The sequence below is a fragment of the Dicentrarchus labrax genome, unplaced genomic scaffold, assembly GCF_905237075.1.
Source record: "Dicentrarchus labrax unplaced genomic scaffold, dlabrax2021, whole genome shotgun sequence".
Classification (NCBI taxonomy): Eukaryota; Metazoa; Chordata; class Actinopteri; family Moronidae; genus Dicentrarchus; species Dicentrarchus labrax.
In genome coordinates, this window is record NW_026136716.1 from 7845827 (window position 1) to 7864127 (window position 18301).

At 41.6% G+C, this 18301-nt stretch overlaps 1 protein-coding gene across 6 annotated transcripts in view; it reads left to right on the top strand.

The window, feature by feature from the left end:
- The window catches only part of dock9b (dedicator of cytokinesis 9b), a 54485-nt gene extending 37240 nt beyond the window's left edge, over positions 1–17245 (top strand). For 3 of the 6 annotated variants that reach the window (XM_051427959.1, XM_051427957.1, XM_051427960.1), the window contains exons 21-52: positions 608–694; positions 784–873; positions 1026–1141; positions 1560–1629; positions 1726–1851; positions 2024–2095; positions 2192–2338; positions 2526–2609; positions 2722–2833; positions 2909–3087; positions 3353–3460; positions 3663–3774; positions 4034–4164; positions 5422–5536; positions 5647–5713; positions 6318–6365; positions 6855–6991; positions 7592–7707; positions 7799–7936; positions 8090–8272; positions 8360–8473; positions 9264–9479; positions 9580–9637; positions 10616–10722; positions 11433–11555; positions 12152–12265; positions 13287–13433; positions 13819–14029; positions 14496–14686; positions 14789–14889; positions 15590–15728; positions 16103–17245. In XM_051427959.1, the coding sequence (XP_051283919.1) occupies positions 608–694; positions 784–873; positions 1026–1141; positions 1560–1629; positions 1726–1851; positions 2024–2095; positions 2192–2338; positions 2526–2609; positions 2722–2833; positions 2909–3087; positions 3353–3460; positions 3663–3774; positions 4034–4164; positions 5422–5536; positions 5647–5713; positions 6318–6365; positions 6855–6991; positions 7592–7707; positions 7799–7936; positions 8090–8272; positions 8360–8473; positions 9264–9479; positions 9580–9637; positions 10616–10722; positions 11433–11555; positions 12152–12265; positions 13287–13433; positions 13819–14029; positions 14496–14686; positions 14789–14889; positions 15590–15728; positions 16103–16219 (3876 nt within the window). In that variant the 3' untranslated portion in view covers positions 16220–17245. The remainder of the gene's footprint in view (positions 1–607; positions 695–783; positions 874–1025; positions 1142–1559; positions 1630–1725; positions 1852–2023; positions 2096–2191; positions 2339–2525; positions 2610–2721; positions 2834–2908; positions 3088–3352; positions 3461–3662; positions 3775–4033; positions 4165–5421; positions 5537–5646; positions 5714–6317; positions 6366–6854; positions 6992–7591; positions 7708–7798; positions 7937–8089; positions 8273–8359; positions 8474–9263; positions 9480–9579; positions 9638–10615; positions 10723–11432; positions 11556–12151; positions 12266–13286; positions 13434–13818; positions 14030–14495; positions 14687–14788; positions 14890–15589; positions 15729–16102) is intronic. The other 3 variants (XM_051427962.1, XM_051427961.1, XM_051427963.1) reach the window with 1 other exon arrangement.
- The last annotated feature ends 1056 nt before the right edge of the window (positions 17246–18301 follow it).

Here is an 18301-nt window from a genome sequence, read left to right on the forward strand (position 1 = left end):
TTGCAGGTATTCTTGTTGTATATGGAAAGCTATTGATTGATGCAATATAAGCTACATTATCATATAGGATCCGATGCAGCTTGTGGTAATGGATGAGGTTAGGAAGATCTTATTAGCTGTGATTGGATTGGGACCTTGTAGAGGTCTAACAGGCTTTCACATGCATGCCTGTGAAATCTGTTTAGCATTAAAATAATCCATTAAAACAATCAGTGTCATCTCTATATTAAGCTAATGGCTTTATTGTGAATTTAATTAAAGTGGTAATGTGTATACAACAGGGTCTCGTCAAATAAGCATTTGTGCATAATGCTCAGTGCTGATTTTAAATTTAAGTGCCTGTGTAAAAAGGCTGTTTTCTCAAAATGAGCTCATGTTGAACCTAAAACTCTGTTGCAATAAATAAACACACAAAGCCTGATTCTGTCTGTCTCATAGCGGCCATATGGCAAAACAGCTTGTCTCCTTATTTTATAAAAAAGCTGTCACCGATCTGTCAAATGTATCCTGTTGTCTATGCCGCGGCATTTTTAGATGAGCTCTAATAAATGAACACAGCTTTCATTCAGTATCCAGAGCAGTAATTGTCGCCCGCTTGTCTCTGCAGCACTCTGGCTCGGAGATCAAATGGGTAGACGGAGGAAAAACCTTGTTCAAAGTCTCAACTCATCTTGTTTCTACAATTTATACTCAGGTATATACACATTATTCCCATGTAATTATGCCCATTAATCTAAATGTGCTTTAAATTGCAGCTAATATCACACAATATGTTCTCTTTAGGATCAGCACTTGCACAACTTCTTTCACCACTGTCAGAGCATGGAGATGTCAGAACAAGCTTCAGAGGGGGAGCTGGTGAAATACCTGAAGGTATTCTGAGCTTCAGTTATTTCTAATGCCCCGTGGAAAGTGCAACACACCCTTTTATTCATGTCCCATCAAATACAATCTTGTAATCTAGCACTGAAGGGAACAGGCCAGAGTATACATCCATCCACTATATTCTTTATCTCCCCTCCTAGAGTCTCCATGCCATGGAGGGTCACGTGATGGTCAACTTTCTGCCCACCATCCTCAACCAGCTGTTCTGCGTGCTAACCAGAGCCACACATGAGGATGTGGCTGTCAACGTGACCAGGCAAGCCACACACACACATGCACATACGTGTGAAATACCTGGTTTCCAGCAGCAGAACACCATGTGTTACAGCACTATTTTGGGTCTCTTTTAACAAACTTTATCTGTAGAAAATCATAATAACCGCACTCTTATCTGGGTCTCATTCCAAAGCGTATTCCCCTGTTTCCCTTTAATAGCCTGAATCATTTTCCTCATTAGACACTCGCCTATGGCTTGCACACTCCATGTATGTGTTTTATATCTCAGTTGGGTGTGTGAGTAGCCTTTGAAGCTCTGTTGGCAGTGTGAAAATGAGGTATCAGTGCCTGAGAATGAATAAAAGTAATTGCTATCTTTGCCTCGTTTCTTCTAGTGAGCCTCACTTCATCCTTTCTTATTCTTTTATACTTTTGTGTCATTATCTGCTTCTCTTCAGGGTGATGGTTCACATTGTAGCACAGTGCCACGAAGAAGGGCTCGAACATTACCTGAGATCTTATGTCAAGGTGCAGTCTTTTCTCACAATATTTGTGCAGACAATATGCAGACAATATATGTTTTATATTTACAGTCTGATTTGTTTTCTCCCTCTCTGCTCTCAGTTTGTGTTTAAGCCGGAGCCTTACTCCTCCACCAATGTAAAAACTGTTCATGAGGAGCTGGCAAAAGCCATGACAGCCATTCTTAAGCCATCCACAGACTTCCTAACTAGCAACAAGCTGCTGAAGGTAAATTAATTCAAACTATTCTGCCTTAGAATAATACATTTATATTGAAATTGATTTAATGAATGGATATAAAATGAACAAAATTTACTACATCTGTATTAATTTAATGGAGTTTAACTGATTGTTTTTGCATTTTGTAAGGTGTTTTTTTGACTCTGTCTTTGTATTGCAGCACTCATGGTACTTCTTCGAAGCTCTGGTGAAATCAATGGCTCACTATCTCATAGAGTGCGGGAAGGTGAAGGTAGGTCTCGTTTTAGTCTTCTCTTCCTTTCTTTAACCCCTTTCCTCCAAGCCTAAATCCTCTCTCCCTCTTCTCTTTTTTGTTTCCCTTATCCAGCTCTCCAGGAACCAGCGTTTCTCTGCATCGTTCTACCATGCTGTGGAGACTCTGGTGAATATGCTGATGCCACACATCACACAGAAATACAAGGACAACCTGGATGCAGCCCGCAATGCCAACCACAGCCTGGCGGTTTTCATCAAGGTTGGCACTCCTCCCAAAGCCTGCAATGCCCTATTTACTTTTAATATGTAGATTAGTTTAGTTGGTTTAGAGTAAATATGAAAGTGTCAAGGACTGTAGAGTTATGTATAAGTCATTCTCACTGCAGATGGGCTTTTAATTTGAAACTATGATACAATAATGTGTGTTCACTCACCTTTTCACTCAGCGCTGCTTCACCTTCATGGATAGAGGCTTCGTATTCAAGCAGATCAACAACTACATGAATTGCTTTGTGCCTGGAGACCCCAAGGTTAAAAAAGCTCTCCTTCTACCGTCTTTAATGGTTTTATCCAACTTATTAAACATTAACATGAAGCCATATAAGCATCCCTGAAATGTATTTTCTCTTGCATTCCTGCCAGACTTTGTATGAGTTCAAGTTTGAGTTCCTGCGGGTTGTTTGCAACCATGAGCACTATGTCCCTCTCAATCTGCCCATGCCATTTGGAAAAGGCAGAATTCAAAGGTTTCAAGGTAAATGACTCACACCTATTGTCATTTTTCATTTAAGTGCAGTGCAGTTTATATTCTGTTCGTTCTCTGCTGCAGATCTCCAGTTGGACTATTCTCTGACCGATGACTTCTGTCGAAACCACTTCCTCGTGGGGCTGCTGATGAGGGAGGTGGGCGGGGCCCTTCAGGAGTTCAGAGAGATCCGTCAGATCGCCATCCAGGTGCTCAAGGGGCTGATGATCAAACACACATTTGACGACCGCTACGCAGCGAAGGTGAGTTCTGTAGCTCTCGACCAGCTGTCCTTGAACACGCCCTGTTTTTTATATCAAAGGATTAATCAGATGTAATAATATACATAGAGAGAGAGAGAAGTTAGTCTTCTTGGCAGCTTTTCACAACAACCCAAAGATAATTTTAATTTGGCAAAGGTTTTGGTTTTAAAAGGAACTGGACCTGCTAAATTCTTTAATAAAGTTTGATCTCTGTCTGATTTTGTTTTACAATTTTGACTCATGAGCCCCTACTGTGTCATTGCAGAGCCAGCAGGCCAGACTTGCCACCCTCTACCTCCCTCTGTTTGGTCTCCTCCAAGAGAATGTCTACAGACTTGACATCAAGGAGTCAGCCATCCTCACCAACCACAATGTAAGCCTGACACCTAGTGGTGGCAAACTGAATACCAGCTCAAGACCTGCTATCCTTTCAAAGCATTAATTACTGGGTTAATGTCAGCTTAACGGGTCACTCTCTTTTATTTATTCTATTTCAAGGCAATATGAGTGTTTTCTCTTCAGCTGAAAGCATGCTTTTATGGTGACCCGCTCACTTTGTTGCTTTTCTGTCCCAGAATGCCAGAGAGGACTCTCTTGTGCCCAACTCCATGGTGACTCCTCAGAAACCTGGGAGCTGCATAGAAAATGCCCTCCACAAAGATGTGTTTGGGGTCATCTCTGGAACAGGTAAATCCTAACGCTGCTATCCTACCATTAATATGCACATAGTCAGAGCTAATGCAGCTGGAATGCTCTTATAAATCTTCAAAATGATCGGTCAAAGATGTACTGTACCTGGGTTTATTATTATCTGGGAAAATTATAAAGCTGAGTAGTTATTTTTTGTGTCTTTAACTCCTTTCCAGGTTAGCGTGTACACAGTCGATTTTTCCCGTTTTCTGACATTCAACAAACTATTTGTATTTTTTGTGCTCTGTCCCCGCAGCCTCACCTCACAGCTCCACTCCCAACGTCAGTTCGGTCCACCACGCAGACTCCAGAGGCTCTCTGGTCTCCACCGACTCTGGAAACAGCCTGCTGGACAAGAGCAGTGACAAGACCAACTCCCTGGAGAAGGTAGATGACCACTTGAATGATACTTCATTTGTTTCACAGCTTCTCAATCTATTCTAGTTGTGTGGTATTGTGTATATATTTAATATCACTTTTTGTTTTATCTTATGTCATATTAAACACGTAACTCGTGGTTCTTATGATTTTACGTGTAATAAATAGCACCGCCTCTTTCTTAAGAACGCACTCAGAGCTGGAACAATACACCCAGACTTGACAGAGCCAGCTTATAACCAGCTCTGTGATAGCAATTATCCAGGATTGCCGATGTAAAGCTCAGTGAAGCAGGTAACCTAAGCCGAACTTGCTATGTGAAACAGGCCCCTGGTCTGTGAGACCCAAAAAAATGAGAAAAATAAAGCCAATGTCAACAAAACACAAGGGTTAAGGTGGATAATTTGCACCACACTTGCATAAATCTTATTAAATGTTTACATTTTTGCACTCTTGGGCATCCACGCTCTCCTCCCACCCCATCCTCCAGAGCTCCCACACCCCTTCTCCTTGCTCTGTAACTTTCCAACCCAACCAAAGGGAAAGATTTACCAGGAGGCACTCGGTCAACGTGCCCCCTCTCCCCCTGGACCCAGACGACCAAGTCCCACCTATGAACCGAGTAACCAAGCGGGTCACCATGGACTTCTCCCTCCTCTCTGTGCCCCTGCCTGACCTGCTGCAGGACAGTGACAGTGATAATGACAAACAAGTGCCAGGCCGGCGGGTGGATGGAAATCACGAGGAAAACATACCTATACAAGTATTCAGTTTGACCTTTGTGAGCTCTCCACCTGAGATTTTTGGGTACAGTTGTACAGAAATTCAGTAAACCAGATCTGATGCCTTGGAGACCAAAACATACCACACGTTGTGGTTTGCCGATATCTGTACAATATGTCCAAAATCCTCCCAACATTCTTCTCTCCTGAGTGTCCCACATCAGGGAGTGTGTGTGGTTTTACCATTGCGGAGGTTGAGCTGACCACGCAGCCTTTTTCACTTGCTGTATTTCCTCAGATGTTGTTTTCAAAACTACTTTTGATGCTGCAATCTCAAAGCACAGAACTGCTGCAGCAAATGTGCTTTTTTAACTCTTGTGTACGTCCCCCCCCCCCCAAAGGAAAATACTTGACATTTCTACTCTCTGACATTTGAGTTGTTTGAGTGATGTTCTTTATCTCTTTGAAGTTTCGTTTTTTCCCCGCAACTTTGCCCTCTGCGCTCGATAACACAAACTCTGTCATTTGTTTTCTGTCTTTCCAGAACCAGTGTGCGTCGGCACTGGGCAGCACTGTGCTGCGCTGCGACAAACTGGACCGGGATGAGATCAAAAACCTGCTCATGTGCTTTCTGCATATCCTCAAGAGCATGTCAGAGGGTAGGACAGCCTGTCTGAGTGATTGTACTTGATTTTTCACACAAGCTCACATGAACAACCAGTACATAGTAATGTTTTCTTGCGATTTTCTTACCATTTCATCACCTCAGAGGCCCTTTTTGCCTACTGGAACAAAGCAGCTCCCTCAGAACTAATGGACTTCTTTACGTTAATAGAGTAAGTACAGAACTAGACAACCTTTTCATGATAATATCTGTGCAGACAGTGAGATTTGCATTAAATCACAATCAAAATGAGTCCAGAAAAGCCATGTTCAAGAGCTAAACTATAGTTAGACGTTTTAGGAAATATGGGTATTTAAATTCTTGTTCGTTAATTAGGGAGCTTGAGTCAGGAGTCGATTAGCTTTAGCTGAGCTGTAGACTCTGTCTGAAGCTCACTTATTTACATGTTTTATCTGTTTAATCTGTACACAAGAAACACAAGAAACACTTTAACCGGTAGGTGCATTTTGAACTTTTGTTCTCTTTTGTGCTATGCTAAGCTCGTCGACTCCCGCCTCCAGCCCCACAGTTAATGCACAGAGAAGTATCGATCTTGTCAAACTCTCTGCAGCAAAGCAAATTAGTCCATTTCCCATATTGTCAAAGTGAACTAGTAGACTACAATAACCCTGATATCCGGCTATTCAATAAATAATGAGTGACAATACCAATGCAGGCTGGACCACATGCTCTTTTTTAAAGAGTACGCTTCCTGTTTTCTGAATGATGTCTAACGATCTCCGACTGAGCTTCTTGTGTTTGTGTTGTGTTTGCAGAGTCTGCCTTCATCAGTTTAGATACATGGGGAAGAGATTCATCGTCAGGTAGGTTGTTCAAAGACTCACATCTCATTTGACTTTATTTGACATGTATTAATTGATTTTTGAACTGAAAACTAATTATGTTCATCATCTATGCAATAATATGACTGACACCCAGGCACAAACTTACAAACACAAAATCCTTACTGAATCTTTTAACACCCTGCCTCTGGTTTCTTCTCTCATCTGTAACACTGCTGGAAAGTTGTTTTGTGGTTAATGTCGCGGCCCCAGGCCCCTCCTGCATGGGTAAGAGATTGCTGTCATTGGTCTCACTTTGCTTAATTAAATGCATGATGCTGCCATTTGTTTTTTTTAATTTTTAAAACCACATTCAATTATCTGCTGTGTTTCTATCTATTGCAGTTTTCCTCTACACCCCTGAGACATTTCCTCATTTAATTTGTGTTCATTTGATCCTTTTGTGGATCTTTATCTATGTACTTATCTTGTGACTATAGTTTATTTACAGTATTTCTCTTCTCCCAACAGGAGCCAGGAGGGGGCAGGGCCTGTAGCTCCCGACAGGAAGTCTCTGACTCTGCCTGTGTCTCGTAACAGGGCGGGGATCCTTCATGCCCGCCTTCAGCAGCTGGGGACTCTGGAGAATGCTCACACCTTCAACAACAGTAAGCCCTCCTGTCCTCTCCTGGCTTTTTATAGGAAAAACATCACACTTCTGTTTCTCAGGGTTATAACTCTGCTTCAGTCAGCAGAACTCTCTCTTAACAGTGGTGGCAGGGATCCATAAATCTGTTTAAATCTGCAAAACTGCATGCCAAATATGATAATAGCTAAGAGAGCTTTGCAGATATATATATTGTTGTATTTTCCCACTGTAAATACCTACTGTTCTTTTCCCACTACTCAGTTACACAGCTTTTATTTATTTAGTATTTGTATGTTTTGTGAGCAGCTAAACTTACACATAAACATATGAGGAGTGAACTGTTACTGTTGGAGTCATTTCAGGTTCAGACATGCCAGATAAAAGTATGTCTGGGTCTTTACTGACCTCTATTGGCAGCCAGTATTAGTTGCAACAATGACAGAGCTTATCTCCTTCCATAAACAAGCAGAAATACAAGCACTTATTTGTCACCACAGTCACTGCTACTGATCAACTAATCAGGCTGACGATGTGCAATGTTTCGGTAAAAATCCCATTTATTGGTCCAATAAAGATATATCTCTTTAAGAGTGACCTTGTGTCTGTGCTTTCTGTGCAGTGTACTCTCATACGGAAGCAGACGTAAGCAGCCAGTGCCTGCTGGAGGCCAACGTGTCTACAGAGGTCTGTCTGACTGTGCTGGACACACTCAGCATCTTCATCATGGGATTCAAGGTATTAATTTTCACAGCTGTCACTCAGCAGGACATTTTGCATCTGATTCACATTTCGGTTGGTCGATCCTCACGTTCTCCCGTGTGCTCAGACCCAGCTGACTTCAGATCTTGGACACAACCCCCTGATGAAGAAGGTTTTCCAGGTCCATCTGTGCTTCCTGCAGATCCCTCAGTCTGAGACCGCCCTCAAACAGGTCTTCACCTCACTCAGGACCTTCATCTACAAGGTGAAACAGGCTCCCTTTCTTGGTTCACCCTCTGTTTAACCAACCATTAAATCACAAATTTGTGTATAGGGAAATGAGAACATGTGTTATATTATCTGTTTCTGGATTGCCCCATTTGTCATTACATCCTGTCTCTCCCCACGTGTCCTCCAGTTCCCCTGCACCTTCTTTGACGGCCGGGCCGACATGTGTGCCTCTCTATGCTATGAAATCCTCAAGTGCTGTAACTCCAAGCTGAGCTCGATCCGCAGCGACGCCGCCCATCTTCTCTACTTCCTCATGAAAAGCAACTTCGACTATACCGGACGCAAGTCTTTCGTACGAACGCACCTGCAGGTATTTATGACTGCCAACCGTGGTCTTGTAGGTCATGCATTAGTGTAGTATTGATTTTGTTTGTTCTTCCTCTCTATTCGCTCCCAGGTAGTCATTGCAGTCAGTCAGCTGATTGCTGATGTCATCGGCATTGGGGGTACCCGTTTCCAGCAGTCTCTCTCCATCATTAACAACTGTGCCAACAGTGACAAGAACATCAAGGTGACAGTGCCACGATACACACTTGATCAAGCCAGTCATGTACCTTGTTTAAAGTGGTAATCCTTTACAGTATTTTTATTGCATCAACTCAACACACAAAAGAACAACTAACTTTAACCACTATGAATATTTACCTAGGATACCAAGAACAAAGAGTGCTGGATATGGAGTCACATTAATCCCCAAACACAACTTAATCTCCTTTTGACCATTTTTCCAATACTGTAGGAGTTTTGGGCCGTCCCAAAATATGTGGGTTAAATCCCCTTCCAAGCTGCAGCATAGGTCAGAAGAATCATCCCTCCATGTTGGGCTTTCTGGTTGTCTACGTCCAGTTTTGAATGTTTTCTATATTAATTTCCAGTTCCCATTTTTCTTTAATATCCAAGCTGTCAGGAGCATCATGTTGTGGGACTTCCTGTACATCATTGATACTGTACATTATATTAAACTATTTTAACTCTGTCTTTGTCAAGTGTAATAAACTGTTTCTCCAGTTCATGTGGCATTTTACAGAATACACTCCCACTCATAGTGTTTCTGAATATAATATCTAATAATACCCATATTTGAAAACCCAGATCCACATTAGAAATTTCCACTTTAATCATAAATGCAAGAAATCCAGTACCATCCCTACCCAAAAGGATTTTGTATCTTTAGTTATGTTACTATATTAGTTTTTAAATCTGATAAATTCAAACCTTACTCATGTATGTGTGGCGTATTTATACTCAGTTCTTTCTTTCTAGGCATAAAAGCCTCATTTGTTTCTATTGCACTATTGTAGCACACAGCATTTCCATCAGATGTGAAGGACCTGACCAAGCGGATCAGGACGGTGCTGATGGCCACAGAGCAGATGAAGGAGCACGAGAATGACCCGGAGATGCTGGTGGACCTCCAGTACAGCTTGGCCAAGTCCTACACCAGCACGCCCGAGCTCCGCAAGACCTGGCTGGACAGCATGGCTCGGATCCACAACAAGAACGGAGATCTTTCAGAGGTCTTTTGGAAATTTCTGTTTTGTTTAAACATTTTACTTTAGTATGGCATTCTTGTGCTAACCTGTGATTTGTCTCCTGTCTGTCTGCTTCCCCCTGCAGGCAGCCATGTGTTACGTGCATGTCGCTGCCCTGGTAGCTGAGTACCTGTGGAGAAAAGGTGAGTGGAGGCTGAAGGAGTGTGCGTCTCCTGGTTATAGCATGCTTCCTTTAACATTAAATAACCATTGACCATTTGAACTCCATGCCAACCTTTTTTTTTTTTATCTTACTTTATAGAGGCCATATAATGAGTAACTGGTAATGGTTAACACAGTAGAAAGATTATATTGGAATAAGTGTTTAATAAACTCCATAAAATATATTTCATACACTTGTTGTGCCCTGGGGAAAGTAATAGAAATGCCATATATCTTACATATCTAATCTAATCTAAGATTGTCTGCCCTCATTAATTGCTCTTCATCCTGGTTTTATTAATGGGACCACAGTGAATCAGTACACCACCAACAATTGATGATTTACAAGACTTGCTGGTGAAGTGCGAGTTGTTTTTTTTATACTTATTTACCCTTATATACAGCTTGGTTCTTTAACTTGGAGAAATAACACATTTATGCCATGTTCATACACACACGTACACATGTGCACAAAGGAACATACACCTTCATCTTCCAACTGAGCACTCGTCCAAGGGTCATCTGTTCATTCCCGTGTTAAAAACACTCCCAACGCTGCATTCCCCAGATAAGAGCCCCCCCCCCCACACACACACACACTCTCATGTTTCTTGACATATCAAACTGGATGCTGTGTTCAGACTTTGGAGGGGATCTTTTGTATAATGTGAGAGGATTTTATGAAAAGTCAACAGTTCATTGTGAGGTCAAAGTGTGTAAGGGTGGGTTCCACAGACGTTCCCTTATCTTTAAGAGTTTGAGCAAAAGAAATCATGTTGAGATTGAAAAGTAGCTGATTGTATGCCACTGGTACTTTAAAGTATGTCATTAAGATAACAATAAACCTTTCTCGTAGCTCAACTAGCAGGGCTAGCTGTAGCTACTGTACATATTATTTATTTATTTTATCATATGTAAGAGAAGGTATATGTCATGTCGTTTCCGTGTCGTTACGTCAGGTATGTTCCGGCAGGGCTGCTCGGCTTTCCGCGTCATCACTCCGAACATCGATGAGGAGGCAGCCATGATGGAGGACGTAGGGATGCAGGATGTTCACTTCAATGAGGTGAGACTTCTGTATTGTAGGGAATATGTGCCAGTCCCACCGTGTGAAGTTCCTCACTGGGATCACGTGTCACATTATGGCTGTCTAAAAGAGCTCTTATCTTGGTTAAGAGTATCAATTGTGAAAATACTGTAGACTTTGATACAGGGCGTGGTGCATGTGTTGTTAATTTAGAAAATCACTGAGCTGGCAGACAGAACAGTCTTGGGAAATCTGACAAGGGCTCAGGGTCAGCTGTCCGCTAGAGGCGTTTCAGGGAGTCAGTGTCTTGCTCAATGACACTCCAGCCGGGGCAACGGCTTGTTGACACAGAGGCCTGAGACCAGGTCTTCTGGTGAACTGATAACCGAGTGAAATTGAAAGTGATGGTTTGAGAATGTGTGAGCTTTTATGAGTTGGTCAACAGATCTGGAGGCAATGAAAAGCACTTTTACCTTCCATCTGCTGTGAAAACCTTTCCTCTTTATGAGCTAGACTCCCCCAATAAAAGGAAAGGGACATGATGGATCCATTTCCTCCCACGTTTGCTGTCTTTACAGGGACATTATGCTCGGTTTAAGTTCACTGTAGCCTCTAAGACAAACAAGAACAAACATAAATGTTCCTCTTTGCAACAATTAAAATAGAATATATTCTGAGCTGAGACCACAGGGAGGAGGGGAAAGTTAAATGAAGTTTAAGTGTATTCATCTGTGTGTCTGTGTGTTCAGGAGGTGTTGATGGAGCTGCTGGAGGAGTGTGCTGATGGCCTCTGGAAGGCGGAGCGTTATGAGCTCATTGCTGATGTCTACAGGCTCATCATTCCCATCTACGAGCAGCGCAGAGACTTTGAGGTAAACTGTCGTAGTTAATCAGCAATTAAAGCCATCCATGCTCATTTCAATACACTCAAGGGTTTTGCAGCTGTCTGGTATCACCACTTCTTGGTTTTAATTATGTAAATCACCTGAACGTGCAGCTCCCCTCTGTTTTACGGAGCTTTATAATGAGTTTTAGCTGTCTGCCACAACTTTAAAAGTTTAAAAGCTCTAAAATCCCACTGTACACTACCTGCTCAGCAGCAGCACACAGGCACAGTTAGAGACTAGCTGGAGAACATAGTGGAGCATTTAGCAGCTAAAGAGCTAGATATTTTTCTTAGGAGTTGGTGGAGACTAAAAATACAGCTAAAAGTAGATTAAATATTGGACTTACATTCATCAGATGGTCAGAAACACGACTTCATATGAATGTTAATGTTACTCTGTAATTGCTGGACGTGTAAGTTAGCCATATGAACTTAAAAGGCGATGATATGTCAATATGGTGTTCACAAATAAACTACTTTAATTCAAAGTTATTAAAAAAGTTACTGACACTTTTCTCGGTTTTTCTTCTTTGGTTACTTTTTGTGAAAATTAAAAAAATATTTTTATTTTTTGTGGAACAGAAACTGACGCACCTGTATGATACCCTCCACCGCGCCTATACTAAAGTGATGGAGGTGATGCATAGTGGCAAAAGGCTGCTGGGAACATACTTCAGAGTGGCCTTCTTTGGACAGGTAAGGGGCAGAGTTTCCAAAATGAAAAAAAAAAGAAAAGAAATACAGACTAATAAGTTTAACACAGATGTAATACAGTAACCTAACATGAATGCTAACTCAGTCCACACACACACACACACACACACACACCATACACACAAACTGAATTTAACCTACTCCAACTAAAACTCTCTTTTTAATTGAAATTTCTCTTCTTTTCTCCTCCCCCCTCCAAGGCTGCGGTAAGTGTGTAGAGGTTTAGCTGTGTGTGTGTGCTCTTCCACCTCCTTGCACCGTTATATTGTTCAAGGCCTGTTTTTTTTGTTGTGAAAATAGTAGCAAAATGTAGCTGTAGATTTCTTAGTGTAAGCTGTGTAGTGGCTGGTGATCGCTGAACGGTAGCAGAGAATAAAATGGGAGAATAGTAGTTTAACGCAGATATTATGACATTCTTTGCAAAACAAAAGCTATTATCTGAGTCAGATGAGGTTTTTCTATTTCTTAAAGCAAAGCTAAATAGCAAAAACTTGTCCATTGACTCTTTTTGTCTGTAATCATTATATATTACTTTGGGTAACCTTTCCCTTGATCAGCCATTTTACCTCTGGGACTCCCCCCTTCAGTGATTATACTGTCCTGTTTCCAACCACACACACACACGACTGTGTACTTTTCTATAGATACACGACACATATATATGCTTGAAGATCACCCTAAACAGATTGTCACCAGCTAAAATGTGCATGTTTAATTTTTTCATACATTTTTCTCTCTTTGCTTCATTAAGTCTTTTTTTTTAAAGCATGTGGTGTTCGATTTTTATTTGTCAAAGTTCTTGTAAGTTGTGTTTGTTTGATTAGTTGTTCTTTTAGTGGCTTTTGTATATAGTACCTCACTCAAATGTGGTTTTCTAGATTTTAGGTACGTTGACCAAGAATCTAACAAGCTGGCGGGTCAAGTTTGACTGATCCTAGCAACAAACAATAAAGTGGCCAAGAGTTCATGACCCGGCTCTTGACTTCCTCCCTCTCCTCCACAGGGCTTCTTTGAGGATGAAGATGGAAAGGAATACATCTACAAGGAGCCAAAGTTCACTCCGCTGTCTGAGATTTCCCAAAGGCTCCTGAAGCTCTACTCCGACAAGTTTGGTCAGGAGAACGTCAAGATCATTCAGGACTCTGGCAGGGTGGGACCACATCTGTGTGTGTTTGTATGACTGTGACGGTAAATGGTAGACCCTGACAGTTGGGCAAAGGTCTTGGGGAGAATATGTTATTGTAGGTTTGTGGTGCAGAGTTTTCAGGGACGGCATTCAGAGAAGTCATGGTTACAAAACAACTCCATACAACAACACATCAAAAAGCAAACTTAAGACTATGTCGGGGAAAGAGTTCAGCTGGTGTGGCTGTAGTGTAAACCCAATAAAGAGTCGGACAGAGCTGCTAATGTTACTTCAAACTCTAGACGTTAAGTGCTGTTCGGGGCAGGGGTTTAGCTGGTTCCCCATTCTTCCAGTCTTCCACAGCTTGTTAAGTCAAAATAAAATGTCTTTGTCTCTCGTGCATGAACAGGTGAACCCGAAGGATCTAGACTCCAAGTACGCCTACATCCAGGTGACCCACGTCACACCCTACCTAGACGATAAGGAGCTGGAGGACAGGAAGACTGACTTCGAGAAGAGCCACAACATCCGGCGCTTTGTGTTTGAGACGCCGTTCACGGTGTCGGGCAAGAAGCAGGGAGGGGTGGAGGAGCAGTGTAAACGGCGGACCGTTCTCACCAGTAAGGACATGCAATTGGTGAAAATGAAAATTTCACTTGCAAGAAATATACTGTGGACTGTGGAAGCAAAACAAGTCTTTCCAGCCGGTCGTATCATGGTAGCAATATCAGGAAGCAGCAAGCAAGAATATCATCCTGCTTGCCATCTGTTATTGTTGATTACACCTGAAACGTTACTCAGATAAGGTCAGGTGAAGTTTATTACTGTACTGTCCACTTCATCCCAAAGTTCGTGGTGTTATCTTGCCTTGTTAATAATTACGCGGACTGATAGTGACTCTGCTGTAGGACAGGCTCACTCGCTCAGTGACTGTTAACATGCATGTTGGACCATGGTTAATATCCTGGTTATGAATTTTACAACAGAGACACATGTCTGAGCATGATACTGATTTATTTGACACATTTCAAAGCATAATTTCCTCCCTGTCTTCTTTTTTTTCTCCCCAATCTCACTCACATTCAGCCACCCACTGTTTCCCTTATGTGAAGAAGCGTATAGCAGTCATGTACCAACACCAGACCGACCTGAGCCCCATCGAGGTGGCCATAGACGAGATGAGTGCCAAGGTGGGCGAGCTGCGACTCCTGTGCTCGGCCTCTGAGGTGGACATGATCCGCCTGCAGCTCAAACTGCAAGGCAGCATCAGTGTTCAGGTACAAGTGACGAGGTCGTGCTGTTATTTAACAGCTTGTAAGTCATTTAGAATTACTTCAGTGTGATTTATGATCTCTGACCTCTTGACCTCTCTTTTCCAGGTCAATGCTGGTCCTCTCGCCTACGCCAGGGCCTTCCTCGACGACAGCAGTGCCAAGAAATATCCTGACAACAAGGTCAAACAGCTCAAAGAGGTGTTCAGGTACTTATCAGAAACATTTGCATATGTAAAACTACGACATGATTTACAATCAGAAATACTGTATTGATCCCCGGGGTGAAATTCAACTTCTCTTCCCTCTCTGCTGCTCGCTGTTTTCAAGTTCAAGTGACAAACATATTTCAATTCTACAAAGGGAAGAATAGAAATACAGTTATAAACAATACATACAATGCATTTGATGTGTGCAGGTGAACTAGAGATAAATGGCATGGCCTTAACTGTATTGCACTATGTGACAACATTATTATCATGCACAATAAAACAACAGTATGTACAGTGGAGAATATTTGCAGTTGGACTTCTGTATTGTAGTTGTATGAATAAAAAAATGACCCAGATGGAAATAAGATGCAAATACCAATGCAGGGACCTTTCTCAAGCCTAAAAATCATTGCAGACTTCTGGTGGCTTGTGAGACTTTCTGGTCTGTGATACTTCTTGGAGTCAAGAATTATTTCTGTTTCTTTATTTGCTCGTGTTTATGATGAGGTCATTCACTCTCTCGATCCATAATAACCAAGTCAGCATCCAGCTGCTCAGTATAACTCCATGAGAATGACTGCACTGCTTGTCATGAAATACGGCCTACCACGTTACTTTTTCACTTTCCATTCTCTGCATGTTGCTCCATTTGAGTTTTGAAGTGGCACTAAAATGCTGTTGGTGTCTCTCTCCTCAGGCAGTTTGTGGACGCCTGCGGTCAGGCGCTGGGGGTGAATGAGCGGCTAATCAAAGAGGACCAGCAGGAGTATCACGATGAGATGAAGGCCAACTACAGGGACCTGGCCAGGGAGCTGTCAAATATCATGCACGAACAGGTAGGAACGGCAAAACTGTTTCCAGGTCCTCGAAGGAATCATGTAGCTTTGTTTTAACACCCCTCTGTGTATTTTGCAGCCAAGTGACTAATCCCAGTTTAAAGTTGTGTTACTTTAATGGCATATACAGCTTCTGTCTACTGTCTTCTGCTCATTCACTAACCATGTCTCCTATCTTCTGCTCTCTCTGTGCTGGCGTGAGCAGATTGGATGGTAATGCTGCTTCTCTCATTTGATGAAGTTACTGTACTCTATAGATGAATAGTATATATGTAATCATTTCCCTACAGTCCCTAAACTTGAATTATGTTTCACTCTTAAACAGGATAAAGTGAATACCTTCCCCAGTCTTCCTAATTGACCTTTTTTTCTAGATAAACCCAGTGGAGGACGGCACAAGGAGCACTCTGTCCGACTCCATGGGCATCTTCAACGCCATCAGCGGCACACCAACCAGTGCCAACCCACATGGCTCCACCACCATACTCTGATGGATTGTTTCACATCAGACTCATGACTTCTTCACCACTAACGACTGATTAAACCCCCCCCGACAGCCAGGAGGAAACAACTAGGACTCATTTTAAGTACCTAAACACAACCTGAAGCCATCAACCATTATTTTTTGCTATGTTCTACTATTGTCATGAGCTGGAAAAATGTGATGTTCACTCCCTGTTATCGGTAGGCCCATTGTTTCCTATGGAGACTCCAGTCAAAACTGTTGACTTTCAAACTCTGAGAACAGCGATTCTATCCACGTATCGCCAGATTTGGGTCATTTATCCTTTTTGTATAGTTTATTTTATTTCATGTAAGATGGGGCTAAGTGTGTATCCAATATTTTAACTCACAACATGATGTTATCTTAATTGTTTCGCTCCACCCAAGGGATGTTGTAACAAACATGAGGGACTTCAGTATTTGACCCAAGTCTACACCTTATCTGTTTTTTAACTGTAGGGCTCCCATTAATGTACAGTGTTTGTAAGAGAGTGCTTCAACAGAGTTTTTAAGATGCCACTGCTGTAACCATACATACATCCTTCAGCTGATGCGCAGTATTTTTTACATCTTCGCTTTTCTATTGGTTTCCATTGAGGCCCTGTTACAGCGGCGGCATCAGAGTTTATCTTTTATCTTACCTTGGACGTTTGAAAGAATCATTCACTCTATTTTAGGCCAATAGACGTGTATAGAAACTGTCTAAAGCCAAGTGAACCACAATGTTTTAACCTATTTTCTGTAAAGGAAAGTGTGTGCAATATTTTCTATCGTTACCAAGGCAACTTACTGCACAGAAAACCACTCTTGCCAAAGACATTAAAAACAAAAAAGACTGTGCAATGCAATGCAAGGGTGCGACTGTTTGTAATCTCCCCCCTTTGTTTCTTTGTCTGTCATGTAGATGCCTTTTATTATCTGTGAGGTAAAAATTAAGAAAACCGTTTTTACTTAATGACTGCTCATGTAAATATGTTTAAGACTATATAAATAAATAAAATCTGTAATAATAACTTCTTCCATGCCTTTCTTTTGGAGTATTTCTACCATCTGTTCAATGCTTTTGCTGTTGTTTGCAGCTGTTACATTTGTCCACTTTCTTTTATTTTACAGGAAATTGTGAATCCTTAGAGAGTCCACAGCAATGCTAGCCGCTCTGTGAAGCTTTACCTAGGCAGGGCGTCAAGCATTAGCATTAAAGACGGTGGATAAAAATATCACCTCACTAACATTTAGTGAGTCCACTTTGAAAGTTTGGAATGTGAAGTTATGTGAAAGCATTTTATTTCCTGTGCAGACGGATCCTCAAACACACTCTCTCATCCTCTGAGCACCCTGTCTTGTTTCAGATACGATTCAAAGCAGTCTGTTATCTGTGAAGCGAAAAAACCCACAGACACCCAACTGTCAGTAAAGCTTTTGCGAGGCTGGCCGGACAGTGTAAACTCTCTGCAGCACAGAGGGGGGAATACTTCTGTCAAATACAGGAGAAGAGTGAGTCGTGATGTGTGGCTGGACTGTGTGTAACTGTGGGTAAGTAAAAAAAAATGGACTCCGCCTTATGCTGTCACATATACTGTATGTTGTATTTGTAGAATGATGATACTACATTGGAGAACAACATGTTCATCAGTATGGAGGCACAAAGCTGACAAAATGTAGAAAAAGGCTATCGAGTAAAAATATAACGGAGCATCTTGATGAATAATAAGCTGACTATTGGTTAAATAATGAAAATATAGTGTAAAAATATATAAAGTTTTATATTTTTGTTTAAATTTTAAGTTTTAAAACTTTTTGAAAAATGTTTATTTCTGTCCCATTCCTTAGCAATAAAACCTAACCCACCCTTGCTTATATCAGTACGCTGCTACTGTACAGCCTCACTCGGTCTAGTATGACTCGTAGATTATGGTTGGTCCGCCATGTTGAAAATTAGCTAACCAACTGCACTCCACTTTAATTATTTGACAAACTAACTAACTGTATTATTTATCACTGTATTCAGTTATATTTGTCTCATAACTTTTTACTACATGAGTAGTAAAGTTTTACAATATGCAGTTTGA